This window comes from Fundulus heteroclitus, unplaced genomic scaffold, assembly GCF_011125445.2.
Source record: "Fundulus heteroclitus isolate FHET01 unplaced genomic scaffold, MU-UCD_Fhet_4.1 scaffold_47, whole genome shotgun sequence".
Lineage (NCBI taxonomy): Eukaryota > Metazoa > Chordata > Actinopteri > Cyprinodontiformes > Fundulidae > Fundulus > Fundulus heteroclitus.
In genome coordinates, this window is record NW_023396890.1 from 1,180,831 (window position 1) to 1,198,160 (window position 17,330).

Consider the following 17,330-nt stretch of genomic DNA (forward strand, 5'->3'; position numbering starts at 1 on the left):
GGAGGAGGAAAAAGGGGGCATAGTTAAAGCACAGGTAAGAAGGTAAGAAGGCGGGTTGGTGTTGGAAACTGACCAACGCAGCGAGGAGACCAGCCTGTTCAGGCAGGAGAGCTTACCGATGTCGGTGTCTTTGTGGTTTTTGATGATCTCCCCGAGCTCAAAGTGGCCTGACATCACAGCTACCTGTAATCACACGGAGAGCCAATCAACACACCTGTTTCTGCGTCACTGGTCGTTTAAATCTACGTCATTACAACAGTTCGGGCACACACTCGCTGGCCACTTTATTAGGTACACCTGTGCGATTGCTCATCAGTTAATCCGGCCTCAGGGCAGCACCTAACTGCCTGTAGGCATGCAGACGTGGTGACGATGACTTGATGAAGTTTAAACCAAGCATCAGAAGCGCAGGTCATTCATTCCTGCTGCTACAAGATTTTACAATGCTGCACTGTAACTGTAACCACAACTGTAATAAATAATGTGCAATGACTAATGTGCAATAATCTATTTAATACACTGGGCTACAACCCGTGCAATAATCCTGAAGTAGTGACTTCTGCTGCTGTCACCATCTGATCATATGTCAGTACAAATGTATGCACGTATGTATATGCACATAAATACGTGTTGGTACATATGTATATATATATATATATATATATATATATATATATATATATATATATATATATATGTATATATATATATATACATATACCTATGTATATATATATGTATATATGTTTGTATATATATAGATCACTATGAATGTAAATAAGACATCATATGCCCATTCCTATTTCTTTTTGTATTTTTTTTTTTTTTTTTTGATCCATTGTATATAACTGAATGCACCTTTCCTACTCTGCACCTTCTTGTATGAGCCGATGTGGCAAGTAAATTTCTCCATTGTGTGATCAATAAAGCCTATCTTATTTTATCTTAGAATGGAGAAGAAAGGAGACTTAGTTTGGTTTAATAGCAGCAGGGTTGTTGGTGTTGAATAGGCGAGGTCCGAGTGCTTCAGAACCTACTGAGCTACTGGGATTTTCTATGGGGAGCCATCACTTAGGGTCCATTGAGAATGAACCAAAAAAAATGTCCTTGACTGGTTTGTGGTGATAAAAGCAGGAACAATGGGTGAGGCTCATGCATTAACCTCCAGTGGGTGGAGACAGATGAGCGTTCACACTGAGCCTGGTTCTGGTTCTGCTGGAGGTTCTCCTCCCTGTTAAAGGGGAGTTTTCCTCTCCACTGTCGCTTCATGCATGCTCAGTATGAGGGATTGCTGCAAAGCCATCAACAATGCAGACGACTGTCCACTGTGGCTCTACGCTCCTTCAGGAGGAGTGAATGCTGCTTGGAGAGACTTGATGCAACCTGCTGGGTTTCCTTAGAGAGGAAACTTTCTCACCAACCTGGAGGATCTGATGGAGTCTGACTTTGGAAAGAGACTTGAGATGACGTTTCATGAATTGGCACTATGTAAATAAAACTTAATTGAATTGAATTAAATTACAACTGTGGTACGCAGGAAACCATTCATGAACAGGTCGAACTCTGAAGCAGGAGAAAGACACACCTGGCGCCCCTCATGCCAGCGAAGAGCAGGAAACCGAGGCTAAAATTCAGTTAGACAGAAACAGATTGGAAAACAGGATCCGATAAATCTTGACTACAGCAGCAACATTCAGTGGGTCGGGTCAGAATGTGGTGAAAACGTCGTGGAAGCTTGAATCCACCCCGCCTCGCATCAACAGTTCAGGCGGCAGCTTCTGGCTTCTTGACACACTTTGGGACCCATCAGACCCACCGGAGCAACATCTCTAACCCTCAGCCCACCTGGGCATTGCTGCTGGCCGCCTCCATCCCTTTATGACCACCGTGGATCCATCTCCTGACGGTTCCTTCCAGGAATATAACGCCCCATGTCACGAGGCTCAGATCATCTCAAACATTTCACTGAGTCCACAGAACTCCAACCCACCAGGTCTGAGCCCATCAGCGGGTCGGCGGGCCCGTAGGGTCTGCAGGAATATCTCTGAGGGACGTTTCTGACACCTTGTTGGATCCGTGCCGTGAAGAATAGTGTAGCAAAGCGTACCTAATAAACTGGCTGCTGAGTGGGCATTTACCTGAAACGGGGTCTGACCATGTTTGTTCTTCGCCTCCCTGTTTGCCCCCCTGTACAGAAGAACCCGGACGCAGCTTTCCTGCACATTAACAGACAGAAGCAGACGGGTCAGAACCTGTAAAGTTCTGCGACTCTATGCGGATGGTGTTTTTCATCCCCGGCATCCTTTAGTGTCTGCTTACCTTATTGTACAGGGCTGAAATGTGAAGTGCCGTGTTCCCTGAGGCGTTTTGAGAAGCAGTGTCTGCTCCATAAAACAGCAGATGCTCCAAGTGTTGTGCAAAGCCATTCTGGCAAGCCTTGTAATGTCAAGAGTATAACAGAAATAACACAAATCGTTACTGTTATCAGTGCAACACAAATAAAGACTGCAGTCATGTACAGACTAATGATAGGATAAAAAAAAACGGCTGTAGAGGAGACAAATCAGATACAAAGAACGGTAAATAATACATCTGGCATCCTCATCTATATTTAAATTGCAAGTGAGCCGTTATTGTGCCGAGCTGCGGTGCAAAGCAAACATGCAACAGCAGAAAATGGGCTTCTGCTGTCTGGAAGCTTTCCTCATATTTTTCTGCAGAAGCTTAAAATGTCAGAAGACACAGTTTGTTCAAAGTAAGGAAGGAAAACACGGAGCAGCCGAACCAAAATAAAATACCATGACAACTGGTTCGCAGGACAAACTTACCAGAACGTCACAGTGACAGAGAGCTGGCAGCAATGCACCTTCACATGCAGGAGGGAGAGAAATGCAGCGCCTCGCAAAAGTATTTACACCCCCTGAACTCTATGTGGCGTTTATGTGATGGTCCAAAACAAAGTGATACATTTTTGTAAAGTGATGATTTCCAAATTATGATAAGTCTCAATTTCAAGTCGGACCAAAAAAATCAGGAACCAGACTCTAACTGCAGCGGTTCTGATTCTGGTTCTCCAGCATCAGGAGACCAGGAGAGCCTTGATCAGAGAAGCAGGAGGACCGTGGTGGCTCTGGAGGAGCTGCACAGACCCACTCCTGTCAACAAGACTCTTAGCTCTGCACTCCATCCAGGGCAGCCATAAGAATAAAAATCTAACACCCTCTCCACAGTGAAGCACGGTGGAGGCAGCATCATGCTGAGGGAAGCAGGTCAGAGCTGATGGAGATAAACCAGGACCATCATGGAGGAGAACCTGAGACTGAGGTGGAGGTTCTCCTTCCAGCAGGAGAACCAGTCTGAACATGCAGCCTGATATATTATGGGATGGATCAGATCAGAGTAGATTCAGGGGTTAGAACGGCCTAGTCAAAGTCCAGACAAGCAGAAATCTGTGGAAAGACTTGAAATAAGCAGTTTGCAGCTGACTTTGCAAAGACTCCAGTCTGTAGAGGTGCAAAGCTGCAATTACAGGTAAAGGTCCAACTCAGGTGTGCTGTCATAAACATAAAACACACCTTTTAGCTTTTTATTTGTAATAAAATGTGAAACCTATGCTGCACTTCCTCCCACTTGACAGCCATTAAATCATTTGTGTTGTGTAGCACCTAAAATCCCTGCACAAAACACGCAAGTTTGTGGCTGCAACGCAACAAAATGTGAGAAAAATTCAAGGGTTGTGAACAATTTCGCTGCGATATTTCTCCCGCGGGACACGTGTGGAGATGAGCCAGACCCAAGCAGCAGCAAAGGAACCGCTTCATTCACATCCGCTGATCTGGATGATCGGCACAGTGTGAGCGAGCTGGGAGGGATGCTGAGACGCTGGAATGAAGGTACCTTGTGTATTTCTTCCATTCCAAATTCCTCTTCATCCCTGTGCTATGGGAAGAGAGAAGGAGAGGAGGGAGAGGAGAGAGTGAGGATGGAGGAGAAAAGGTTGCAGGAGCCCCAGCCTGGCCGCCTCCACAGAGACATGACGGAGCATCGTTAACAGAAAACGCTGAACGCAGGTGAGAGGATGAAGCCCCAGAGGAACGGCTGGTTCCTGGCTAATCTGTGGCTACCTGGTGACTCTCATCCCAGCCATTCTCGTCCCTGGTGCCCAGCTTGGCCCTGTAGTAGAGCAGGGTCTCGCAGCAGGACGTTTCGCCCCCTGTCAGCACGGTGTGGTACAGCGGGGTCAGGCCACAGCGGTCCTTGTAGTCCGGAGACGCTCCCAGAGACAGAAGAGCCTGACGGGACAGAGGGACGAATCAGAAGGCGGCGTTTCTCTGTCTGGGAGGCACCGACCGAGCTTTCACCGTCCCGTACCCGTTCCAGCTTTCTCTCTGAATACTTAACGCCAAAAAAAAGGTGTAAACTTTATGCTTTGACGTAACAAATAATCTAAACACGGTTTGATCACGAGAGGAAAACGTGCTGCAGGTTTCTAGATGGAGGTGAGAGTCCAACACAAAAGTTTATTACAATCACCATTTATTCATCAAAGCACGTAGCCCCAGTTTTTTTTAACATTTCCTGTCTATCAGTGTAGCATTAATAATTATTGTCTTAATGCCAAAAAGAGTCCAACAGATTTTACTTTCACCACTGGAGACTTACTGCTTTCACCATAGAGCTCCGCTTCATTTATACATGCAAGAAGCTTTGTTAGATTTTATGCTGGGACTATTTCGTGTTCAATGGACAGAAACAGGGAGAAGAGGGAAAAAAGGAGAGAAACAGACAAAATGCTTAAAGGGAGAAAAGGTGAAAGAGAGCGATATAACATCCTCTGAGTCTGCTTCTACACCTGCAGAGAGATATAAAAAACAGCAGAACCAGCTGATAAAGTATTACAGGTACAAACAACACCTTGATACCATCACTGAAAAATATACAGGATTAATTAATATAAAATGTAGAAAGTGACAGCTGGAGATAATAACATGGGTTTATGGATAGAAGTGAGTCTGTAGTACCTGGATCACCTGCAGGTGTTTGAGAGAGTGATCCTGTGTTATCCCGCACTACGTTGCCCCGGTTTTAACTTAAAACAAAGATAATCAAACTAAGTATTGTTTGACGATGCATTTGCAGACCAGAAACAATGTTGGAATTTTTATCTTTGACACTTCAATGAACAGTTAGTACTTTTGACCTTTTAATGCTTGACCAGCCAGCAATACTGCTTATATGAGACTTTGGGCTTCTTTTATCCTAAAGTCACTTGTAAATTCTGTGAGTCGTGGATCGAGGTTTTTTGGGCTTTTTTCTGAAAGTGGAATCTCTTATTTGGGCTCTAAAATTAACGATGATAAACAACTTATAAAGAGGCCTGCTTATTATGAGTATAACCGGCTGAAATGTCTCCTGGGAAGATATTTCAGCCGATATGGCGGCGACGCCATATTGCAGAGGGAGCAACATTCCTCGTATTTTATGCAGTTTACGGCAGTTTATGGTTGCAATAAGCGGCGATAACTGCTGAAAGTTGCAGATCACCATTTTGAGCAGAGATTGGTTCTGAAGATGAGTTTTTACGCCCTGATAGCGTTGCAGAAACCCATAAACCGTATTTTAATGCTTATTAATTTGTTGTCTCTGTATTTGACAAACTAAGGCTTAAACACGTTGCCAAACGAAGTACCTGGAGTTACAGTGTCAGCACATGCAAGAAGGCAGCTGTGCCAAAAGATTCTCCTTCATTAAGCTCCTTTCCCAGTTGCAAGCAAAGTGTAAGACATGAATGGAAATTTAAACCTTTTTACAGGCGTTTAAAAAACTGTTTATGCATGTGGCTATAAAAAGCACGCAAAAAATATGAAGAAATTATTGCTGTTAGTGTGTACAGAAAGGGGAGTAGATGGATGAGTGAGAGAAAGTTAATAACAAACAGAACAGAACAGTAAATAATGAACAATAATTAATTCGTAACATTATGTCTATCTTTGTTTAAGATAAGAAATAAAAAGGTATTTTGGCTGGAAAACACGTATTTATTTACACATTGTGTAAACATCATGGAATGATGTTTTTATTGCTTGTTTGTTTCAAAAAATCTGGCAACACGGCTTTGGGCTCGATTTCCCCTGAAGTCATGTGGAAGTCGTGGTTTTCGTATTTTTGGGCTTGGCTTTCTTTCTGAGGGAAATCCCTTTATTATCTTGCTTAAAATTCACTTTTATTTTGGTAGAATTTATTGAAATAATCTGAGTTATTCAAAATAATTATGGTAAAAGTGTTTAGCATAATTTTGCTGTTGCCTATGTATAACGCCATTTTAAATTCACGCACCTATACCGTTTACAAGCAGCCGCTGTTTTACAGTGTGGTGGGTTGCCTGCTAGGTTGCTTGTTTCTCTCACAAGATCTGGCAACACTGGCTGCCAGTGCACAGGAAACTTGATCACTGGCTGATGAATGGGTGCCTGAGTAGTAAATTAAGGTGTGCGCAAAATCTTTTTACTTTTTCATGATATTAGAAAAATCAAAACAAAAGCAAAAGATCAAATGTTGTTATTTGGCTTTTCAGGAAAAATCCTAAGAGATGCACCATAAAAATCCACTGGTGACCACAATTCAGCTTTATCCTCACTGACTAGAGACCAGCCCATCGATACATACATTAATAAATATATTACAGTGATATGGTCCAGCCAATAGGACACTCAAACCTCCAATCTTTTTCAGATCAGTGAATGCACCATTCCTCAGAGCTGCATCCTCAATCCGATATTTTGAGGAAGCGTCATTAGAATTGTGTTTTAAAATAAACAAGTGAATTCATTATATCCCTTTGTGTGATTTATTTCATTTTTTTATTCAGAGGATAGCTGGTGATGGGTGACTTTTATTTGGTCTGAGTTCCTGAGTTTTATTATTATTATTAATAATATTATTGTTTAATATTATTAATTATATTATTATTATTATTGTTTATTATTATCTTATAACAGATGAGTACTTTCACATGTACGTGCGTGTGAGATGTTTGAAGGAAATTATATAAGGAATTAATTCTCATGACAGAAGGTATACACACACACACACACACACACATATATATATATATATATATATATATATATATATATATATATATATATATATATTTAATTAAAACATTGAATGGCTCAGCTCTAAATATAAGTGTTAATTTGACTCATTACCAAAACTAAGAGGCTGAATTTGATACATCATTTCATAAACCTGGTAGATTTCATGCAAAATACAAAAACAGAACACGTTTCAAAGTTGGCAGGGCTAATATATTAAATGTAATCTAATTTGACACACTCAAATAAAAAAGTTGATCTCATTATCTTCATCCTGTCGTCTGTTTCCACTTTTACTTTTCTTTAATGCCGCCTTACTTTCAACACTTTGTGTCTTTATTTAACAAAATAAAGCCTTTCACCTTGGAAATTTTATACGGCCAAAACAATAAACTGGAAACAGTCGATTGGCAAATCCTAGTTAAGTTCTTGGTTTTACAACTTTTCTTTATCTTGAGTTTAAAAGCATGTTTGGTCTGATTTGAAATGCCGATCTACGTTGATATTCATCAATAGTGACATTTAATCCAGTATAATATCATAAACACCAGTTGTTGTTCATTTAGCTGAAAGTTTACTGTATTTTATTTTATTTCGTCCCGTCTGAGTGAGCATGTATGTGAAGTAATGAAGCTCCTACCAGCAGTCCAGCGTGATTATGAGCTCTGACAGCTTTGTGCAGCGCCGTCATCCCATCTCTGCTCCTGAAGTCCAGGTGAGCGCCGCCCAGAACCAGCAACCGGACGCCGTCCACCGACAGTCCGGACTGCACGGCCACGGAGAGCGGCGTCTCTGAGGCGCACAGGGAGCACCGTTCAGGGTTAGAAGACAAAACCCTAAAAATCTTTCAGGGTTTGTGATGGCATGAGAAACTCACCCCCACTGTCCGGGTCGTGAAAGTTTGGGTCAAGGCCTTTCTCCAGAACCTTTGCCATTTTCTCCATCGCTCCAGTCTGAACGTATTCCAGAAACTTCTTCTGGCTGGCCTGAATGTGAGAGCATGTCAGAGAAAGGCTGTGAAGGCCGTCCGGCTGCTATCAGACGCCGTGAAGCAACGACGAAGGAATACCTTGGTGCTGAGCTTAGCCAGAGCCTTTTCATCCAGGTTGATTTGCTTATAAACTCGGGTTTTGTACCTAAACTGAGGACAGAAAACAGGATGTGTGTGAAAACGTGACTCGCTCAGAGGCAACATGTGTAGAAAACCCAAATGGCTGCTATTCTCGTGTTCTGCAGTGAATCTCTCACTGTTCCCAGAAAGTCTCGCTCCCACTCAGACCTGCCAGAACACGACTGTGAATCATTTCTCCACAAGTCCGGTGTGGATTTATTTATGGGCAGGCATGAAATTCTTGATATAACATGACATTTCTATTGTGCAAATTCCCCCTGAACATATTTCCTATTTATTCCCCACATCAGGAATTTGATTTAGCGTCATTTTTTTTGTAGGAGCTGGCAGATGAAATAAGGTGTTTTATGGGTAAATGAGTTCCAGGTCCACCAGGTGAGTAGACAGTAATGTAGCATATGGACCACTGTATCTAGAACCCGGTTAGAAAGGAACGGGCTGAAAGGATCGCAGAGCAGCGCCTTCTAAAGGTAACAGGAACCTGGGTCGGTCCGTAATTCTGAATCAGCCCCAATCACATTTACCTCTTAGACATTAAGGTCCATGCAAACTGAAAAATATGAAACCTCCCAACAGAATTTAGTTTCTATCGCAGAGTGCTGCCATGAAGTTTGCTCCAAACTCTTCAGAACATTAGAAGTAAGAAGGTTTTAATCCTAATGTGAGCTCATCTGGCTCCTGAGGCTCTTCTCTTAGAGGAACACCAAACCCAGAGCACCAGAACCACTAGAGGGCACTGTGGGCTGTGGAAACCAAACACTGATACTTTACTGACAGATACTAAGAAATGTAATATTCTGCATTCTGGGAGAATATAATTAAAATTATGCAACCTTATAAACAACTAATAGACCTCATTGCTTTGCACAGAAACTCTGAAACTAATCTTAAATCTGTTTCCTTGCTGCTTTGGAAACCATTTCTATAATTTATGTCACATTTATGAGCAGAATCTGATGCATAACAGCTGCGGCTTGCCTTAAAAAACAAACGAGCCAGACCCGATGTGTGATTTTCCATTTGCAGATTACAACAAAAGGATTTTAAAGCTTTTGTGGCTTTTTATGGTAAAGTATGACCCAACTGGAGAGGCCGACCTGACTGGGAGACATTTATACGTGGAAATCTGCAGACTTCTACTGTTTCTGTTACGCTTGTTTTTATTATAACGCAAAATTGACCAAAGTAAATGCAAAAAGATTTCAATTATCAAGAGCAAAAAGCTGTCTTGTTAACTCATGAGCAGACAGTGAAAAACAACATTTAAAAATATGTTTTTTTTTTTTTTAAATCTGCGTTCAGTTTCCCCTGCAGCATCCAGGCCTGATTAGCCCGACATGTTGAGCAAAGAACTCACAGTAGATATAGAACAGAACCTGTTTGATGACATGAAGTTGGCAGAAATGTCTCAAAAAGCAACAGAAAGGATGAGAAACAAAGTCACTGACATCCATCAGTCTGGAAAAGGCTCACAGGTCCATTTCTGAGGCTTTGGGACTCCAGAGAACCTGCAGAACTTCCCATAACTAATGGAGCCATGAATTCTGCTTTCTATAACACTCTGAAGGAAGATGTCCGGTCTCGCTTCCGGACCTGAAACAAAATCACGCTCTAGTTATGCAGCAGAGCAATGATCCAAAGCAGCAGGTATGTTCTCATTCTGGTCCAAAAGAACCACAACAAAGGTTCTGTAGTGTCCTAGTCAAAACCCTGACTTAAGTACATTGTAGATGCGTCACTATGACCTGAAACTGGCCCTTCGTGATTGAAAATCCTCCAATATGGCTGAAGAAAAGCAGTTCTGCTGGGCCAAAATCCCTCCGCAGCAATGGAAGAGGCTCATTGCAATGAGACCACTTAAAGTTTTAGATAGATAGATAGCTTTATTTGTCATTTTGTATGCACAAAGTGCGTTCAGAACGAAATTTCGTTTGCATACAGCTTGGAAAATCACTCTAGAAATCACTGTAAAAATCACAGTAGATTGCACTAATTTTCAGGATAAAGATGCAGCAGGGAAATAAACAGTGTGCTATTCACGGTATCCAGATGCAGTTTATCCTTGTCTGATAAACTCGGTTTATCTTTGTCTGATGTTTGAATTTGTTCGACAATTTGAAACATAAAAGTGTCACAAAAAAGCCAAATCAGAGCATACATTTAAGTGGGGTGAACAGAATCTACAGGCTATCCACTCATTCCTCAGCAATACCTCAAGGTAGGGAACCCCTTTCTCAAAGGTGCGGGCGTAGTCTCGCAGGAGCCGCTCCTCCTCCAGGAATTTGGCGTCCCGTCCTTCTCCAGCCGGCTGGAAAAGTCCGTAGTTGTAGACGTCCCACAAGGACTCGCCGAGCGAGCAGACGATCTGCTGCTTGGCGCTCCACACGGTGCAGTCCTGGTCAAACTGGAGGCACCGCTAACATGCAAAGACACGGCAGGGAGACCCTTAGAGGTCCTGTCATCACTCTTCTTCCATTTACACATCTTCTCTGACATAATGCAGTAGTGCTACTGCATTATTAGCAGGCATAGAATCATCGTTCTTGTGATTCATGTGTTATTCTTAACTTTGGGGTTTGTGTCTGCTTTTTTCTGTCCATAGAAAGTACCCCTGACTCAGGGCTTCTGTGTTTAGCTGTGTCCTGCCTGTTGCTAAAAGCCAACAGTGCTACCAACTGCTCAGCTTTAATTTATTTAAATTCATATATGTTTTGCACACTATTTTGTTTAATTTTGCCATTTATTTCATTCTTTGTTCTTTTTTTTAAATTATTTATCAGTTTATTGTGATTGTGTCCACAGTTGTTATGTCTGGTGTTACTGAGGGATAAATGTGTAAATAACACATTAAGTCTTAAAAATGTGTCTTTGAGTGATGAATGTAAGGCAGTATTATGCAAGCAGAACATATTTTTTAGAAAGTAACTGGTGTCATCCTCCCATGGGTGCTATCAGGGTATTTATTTTCACCCATGTGTCAAACTCAAGGTCCGTGGGCCGAATCTGGCCCGTCGAGGCAATTTATCTGACCCTAAAGAGCCAAAAAAGGCAGATCATGTCATAAAGTAGAGGCATATACCCCTTTAAAGTGTATAAAGTGGCTAAAACTGTGCCTCCCTGTAGCGAATGTTGATTTTTTTAAATGGTGTAGTAACAGCATCCTGCCACTAGAGGTCAGTTCTCACACAACTCAGAAATGTCCAAAAAGAGAAGAAGTGATGCAGAATGACGAGTTTAAAGTGTAACTCACCTCAATATCAACTATTTTTTGCAGATGAACTGTATAAACTGGGACTAACTGAAATGAAATTATGAAATAAAAAAGTAACATCTGTACAGATGCAATCGGCCCTTTTAGTGACTCCCTGATGCCAAAGTGGCCCCAGTGTGGAAACGAGCCGTATTTGTTTCTGTTGTGTCAGAACCACTGAGCTATATTATACACTGAAGTCACTGGCCGCCATCTTGCTACTCCCTACTCTCACAGAATCCCACAGGATTTGGTTGCAACAACAAGCAGTTTTCTGGCTGTGTGAAAATGTTTCACAGGTAATTCTACAGTCAGTGGATGTACTAACACTATCAACTACTAGGAAATTAGGTGCTGAAATATTTTACATGTTATTCATATTAAATATATATATAAGTATGTGTATATGTATATATGTATATATATGTATACACATATGTAAATATATGTTTTTGTATATTGTTATTTATATATTTATAAATATTAAACATATATATTTAAATGAATAAAATGCAAAATATTTCAGCACATGACTTTCTCAGTACTTGATATTTTTAGAACATAACATAAAAGTATATGGCATTTGACATTTTAAAAGTTTTAAGCCCCCCCTGAACATGAGAAAATCCTCGTTGTTCGATGCTGTAGCGCACATATTCCCTAGTTACTGGGGGGAAATAGGGAGTACCAATATGGCGGCTGGTGGCTTCAAAGCGACTCGTTCTAACAGACGGTGATTAGCACTCCAGTGTATAATATAGCTCAGTGGTCAGAACCAGGAGGAGCAGACACAGCCTGGATGTTTAATCGTGTGTCACAGGAACAGCAAGCTGCTGGTGTCTCTGCACGTTTTAAAGCCGCAGCTCCTCCCCGGCCTCCGATGTAATCTGCGTGGGAGTCTTTTTGCTCTGCCTTCACATAATAATAATAATAATAATAATAATAATAATAATAATAATAATAATAATAATAATAATAATAACAGAACTTTATTGATCTCACAATGGAGAAATTCACTTCTGCATCTTAACCCATCACCCTTGGGGAGCAGTGGGCTGCCATGTACGGCGCCTGGGGAACAATCTGGGGTTAAGGGTCTTGCTCAGGGACCCAGAGTGCAGTGGCTGGGAATCGAACCGGGTACTTGCGTCCTTCTCAGAGCGCGCTGCTCTAACCACTCGGCCACGACCCTCATTATTCTCTTTTCTTGCCGCTCCAGAGGACGAAGCTCTGACGGCTCCCAGAAAGCTGGGCTGTAAACAGCAGAGGGCATTTCTGAGAACTGTAAGCCAAACTGCACAGCTCAGCATCCCCCCCCCCCCTTTCCCCCCCGGCCCCCATAGGTTGCATTATTTGATAGTATAGCCAACTGTATTGGCATGGCAACGGGTTCATTACTGGAGGCAGGCTGCCGTTGCCGTAGCGATGTCTTCCCGGTCCCTTGGAGGTATCCCTCATGATGTGCAGGAGGCAGACGTGTAAGCGAGGCTCGCTGTGTCTGTGTGCTCTTATGGGCGAGGGATTGCTGTGTTTACCTCGCCGCTCCGCTGTGTGAGCGGCAGAGACCGGGCGGCTAATCTCTGGCACAGAGAGCGTAGACCTATATAATGCAGACTGTGTGTCACCATGACACTCTGTTGTCTCCAGCTCTTTCTGCACATGCTCTCTGCAGCCTCGCAGCATAATTGGAAAAAAAACCTCTTCTGGCTCTCTGCTCCTCTGGGCGCCTCATGATATCGGTGCCGTTCCTTTATGTGCCTTTTATCCGTGTGAGTGACGTTTGTGCGGACAGGTTTCAGGGCGTGTGTGTGTTTTTGTGTGTTTTTGTGTGTGTGTGTGTGTGCAGAGCTGAATGTGGCGCCGGTGGCTGCTGGAGGCTTAAGAACAACACAGAAGAAGACCTCTCCGCGTCTCTCCCTGCCATCCAGAGTCGCTCTCTCCTCAGCCTTCCCCAAACTCATTAAAAACCTATTAGATAATTAGCGAGCGCCGTTATATTGAGGGCAGATTAGCTGACATGTGGAACACTTGGCATGTTCAGGGAGTTGGGAGATGGGGGAGGGTGGGAACGGTGGGGCTTTCTCACCTTGATGCGGTTCATGTGTGGGCTCGCCAGTTCTCACCTGCTGCCACCGGAAGCCTGGCAGCTGCAGGAAGTGTGAAATGATGCTGACTTCAGATTTGGAGCCTAATTATGCCCCCGCTTGACCCCAGGCAGATGCCGGCATCATGATGTTGACTGATTGTGTCTGCTGCTGGCGAGTCTCGCTCTCATTTTCTTTATTTTGGGGTCATTTAAAGCACATTTTTGCTGATTTGCTCACACACAAATCTTTTTTTCCTGTATCAGTGATTAAAAAACAACAGCTCCCTCTGTTTTGTCTGGCAGGTAGTAGTTATTGATAATGTTGATAATCCTGATTTATTCTCAGTGAGACATAAAAGTAAATGTGTTTAACTTTGCTCAGGGAAATTTACTTGAGTAAGTTTTTGATGTTTTAGGTTAAAAAAAATGGGATTTGGAAAAGTCTTTCTTTGTTATCTCGTAATTATGCTATTTGTTGGGGTGATTTATTTTATTTTAGTCTTTAAAATACCAGAATTTGCACAAAACTTCATATTTTTGTCCGATTACATCATTTTTTTAAATAATAAATTAAATGTTTTGATCGAACGGTTACTCCCTTTTACTTTTACTTGATGAAACAATCCTTGAAGTGATTCTAATATTCACCTAAACGGTTTGTATAGTTTTTTTTTTTTTTACGTTGAGTGGCCTTTAAGCTGCAGAACTGCTGAATTGGGTTCAGCAGTTAAGGCCGTGCAGAAGACGTGTTCAGGATCCAGCTTTAACAGCAACTCTAGCAAATCACAGTGAAATATTTACACCAATAAAAGTTCCTGAGCTGATCCTGTTTAGATTTAAGGAAATATGTGCAGGGTGCTAATACATTGGCGCTGGTTATTCTGTTAAAAACTGTTAGGAACGTAGGAATCACCCCCCAAGGGAAAATAAAAGTTGTCAAACTGCAGGTTTAATTTTTCCTCGTGTGGTAAAAATGGTGAATGAGGGAAAGTTAGCGGCAAACGTCTAATGAATATCAGCCGTAATAATTTGTGTCAAATTAAAACTAAATCTTTCTCTGAGGCAGTAATACCAGAGAGACTTGACTTGAACTACTTCCTCATTTGGAAACACCTCCAGTCAGTGCGCTGCTTGTCGAGGGGACCAGACTTGGCCCTGTGCTTTCATTTATTAACACTTAATGGTTCTGGGGCCTAACGGGGGGGGGGGGGGGGGGGGGGGGGGGGGGGTGAGTTCCTGCTGCACCTACTGTCTGCTTGATGTCAGGGATGCCGATGCGGAACACCATCATGGTCATGAAGGTGTCCTCCTGAGGAGCCATGGTGGTCATGCTGCGCTCCATCAGGGCTCGTCTCTTCGCCGCCATCAGGTGTTGCTGCTGCAGCTTGTTCTGGCCGGGATGATGTTGTTGGGCCTGACTGGACATGTGGGGGACGCCCCGGTTCTCCAGAACTCCCGGCCTTAACGCTCGGTCCACCCTCTGTCTACCCGCCACTATGGCCTCTCCGCCCTTCGCCTCCCAGGACTGCCGTCCTCCGATCATCTCCTCCTCCCCCAGATCCTCTAGGCCTCCGTTCTCTCTGCCGCGGCGGCCTTCGTCGTTTCTTGCCTCTTGCTCTTCTTCCTCCTCCTCGTCCTCCCCATCTTTGTCTTCCTGACTGGAATAGAAATGCTCGTTATTTCCCAGCATCCCTTGCTGCGCAGGTGGTCACCGCAGAGAGGGCCGAGGGATCTAGCCGTCATGGAGACAAAGCGCGGCTGTCCCATGAGAGCGGCTCGGTCCTCGGGAACATGCTGTGGGAAAACGGGCAGAGAAGGAAAACGTCGGTCACTCAGGCCTTCGCCTGCAACCAGCATGAAGTCATTAAACATCAGGAAGGCTGCGATTCAAACAGATAAAAGACGAGTGCAACAGTAGCAGAACTAGCCAGCGGCAATGTTAATAGGTCCACATGTGTGAAGTAGCACAGAGCTGGTCCACATTTCCCATTTAGCCGGCAGGAATGCACCAGGGAGCAGCAGGCTGATGGAAGACAGGCTAAATATAAACGCCGTGAATTTACATCACAGGTTCCTCGCAGAACAGAGCGAGGTGGATGTGCATGGTGGCGTCACACCAGGTCAGGACCATTTCTGCCCGCAGCTAACGGAGAAGACGGATGGGAAACAGAGATGAGGTGATCTGAAGCTGTTCATATCCAGCTTCAGCGGAGGTCGTTCTGTCCCTGAAATGATGCAAAATTCTGTTTTGATTCATTTCTGCAGTGATATGAAGGTGAGGAGTTTCCTCTCCACGTTTCCCTCCAGCTGTTGGCTTTCCCAGACTCACTATTGGCTGGTTTAAACCCAGAGGTAACAATATCTGTGAGTTTCCTGAGGGGAAACAGTCAAACTTCCGGTAATTACACAATAATGATGACAATAACAGTGATTCAGTGTACTTTTTAAAGCAATTTGGGAATGCAATCATGCCTTAATGCAATAAATGGTGTGAACTGAACATGTTTTAACTGCAGCGCTACACTGCTCGGGTTTATTGTTTGACTTCCAGGCTTGTGGGTGTAATGAAGACATAAAGAGTCTATCAGGGTTTATCATTAATCAGAACACACCAGTCTGGACTGGTCTGGTTATCACGTTCATTCTTTATGTGAAAATGTTTCTCTGATCACTGATATATCACATTTTTTAACATAGAAACATGAGAACATTGTTTTAGATTAGAGATAATAAGAAGATGGAGCTGATTTAAGAGGCTGCTGTGTTTTAGCAGTAAAATCAGCTCAGAGCTGATGTTAACATTTACACAACAGCACAGAGGAGACGAATAACGGTGCGTCTGCTCCTTCTCAGAATGGGGAATAATCAAGGTTTTTAACCAAGTTAAAGGATTTTTATTTTCATTTTCACCTTCATGCATCTAACCAGGGATCAACTCACTAAAAATCTCCTTTACAAAAGGCTCCAGGCTAAGAATGAAACACAAGATTCGACACAATCTGACAGATAAAAACACAAATAAAAGCAAACATACAGAGCCTTACAAAAGTGTTCACCCCCTTTGTTTTTTTTTTGTTTTTTTACAGATTTTGTTACATTTGAACCTGCATCAATTTATTTGATTTTGTTGTATTTTCCCAGCGTCTGATTTGAAACAACGCTTTGCTAAAAGCATTTATACTTGAACATTGTCACATGTTGTCACGTTACAGCCTCAAACGTCAATGAATTTTATCAGGTTTTTATGAGATGGAACAACAGAAAGTAATGCATGAAGAGAAAGGCTGTGGTTGATGTTTTTTACAAATAAAAACCCAAAAAATGTGGCGTGAATTAAACTACCGCCTTTACTCTCATACCCCTAAATACAATCCACTGTTCTGCTTTTAGCCTCAGAGGTTCCTAAGAGAACCTCCAGCATCATGGAGACCCAGGAACCCAGCAGACTGGTCAGGGAGGAGGTTCTGGTCCAGTTTCCAGCAGGTCAGGTTCTACAGAACCTCCCAGAGTTCTGATCCTCATCTGGACCTGGAGAGAGGATGGACCACCTGCAGACCTACCAGGACATGGACGTCCACCTGGACTGACAGGCTGGACCAGGAGAGCATTGATCAGAGAAGCAGGAGGACCATGGTGGCTCTGGAGGAGCTGCAGAGACCAGCAGCTCAGGTGGGAGAATCTACCAGTAAGATGGTTATTAGTAATGCGCTCCATGAATCTGGTCTGTGTGGAAAGAGGAAAGCCACATTTAAGAGGAAGCCATAT

The 17,330-nt window shown here is 43.0% G+C and overlaps 1 protein-coding gene across 7 annotated transcripts in view; it reads right to left on the reverse strand.

Annotated features, from left to right (window-relative positions):
* Nucleotides 1-17,330, reverse strand: part of LOC105926725 (SH3 and multiple ankyrin repeat domains protein 1) — a 64,223-nt gene that overhangs the window by 28,252 nt on the left and 18,641 nt on the right. For 6 of the 7 annotated variants that reach the window (XR_004929546.1, XM_036132012.1, XM_021316740.2 and 3 more), the window contains exons 2-11: nucleotides 14,815-15,359; nucleotides 10,442-10,645; nucleotides 8,167-8,238; nucleotides 7,975-8,083; nucleotides 7,738-7,889; nucleotides 4,125-4,292; nucleotides 3,898-3,939; nucleotides 2,320-2,436; nucleotides 2,139-2,216; nucleotides 117-183 (exon numbers count right to left, since the gene is read on the reverse strand). Coding sequence is in view for 6 of the 7 variants with exons in the window: in XM_036132012.1 (XP_035987905.1) it covers nucleotides 117-183; nucleotides 2,139-2,216; nucleotides 2,320-2,436; nucleotides 3,898-3,939; nucleotides 4,125-4,292; nucleotides 7,738-7,889; nucleotides 7,975-8,083; nucleotides 8,167-8,238; nucleotides 10,442-10,645; nucleotides 14,815-15,255 (1,450 nt within the window). In the remaining variant the exon portion in view is untranslated. The remainder of the gene's footprint in view (nucleotides 1-116; nucleotides 184-2,138; nucleotides 2,217-2,319; nucleotides 2,437-3,897; nucleotides 3,940-4,124; nucleotides 4,293-7,737; nucleotides 7,890-7,974; nucleotides 8,084-8,166; nucleotides 8,239-10,441; nucleotides 10,646-14,814; nucleotides 15,360-17,330) is intronic. The other variant, XM_036132013.1, reaches the window with a different exon arrangement.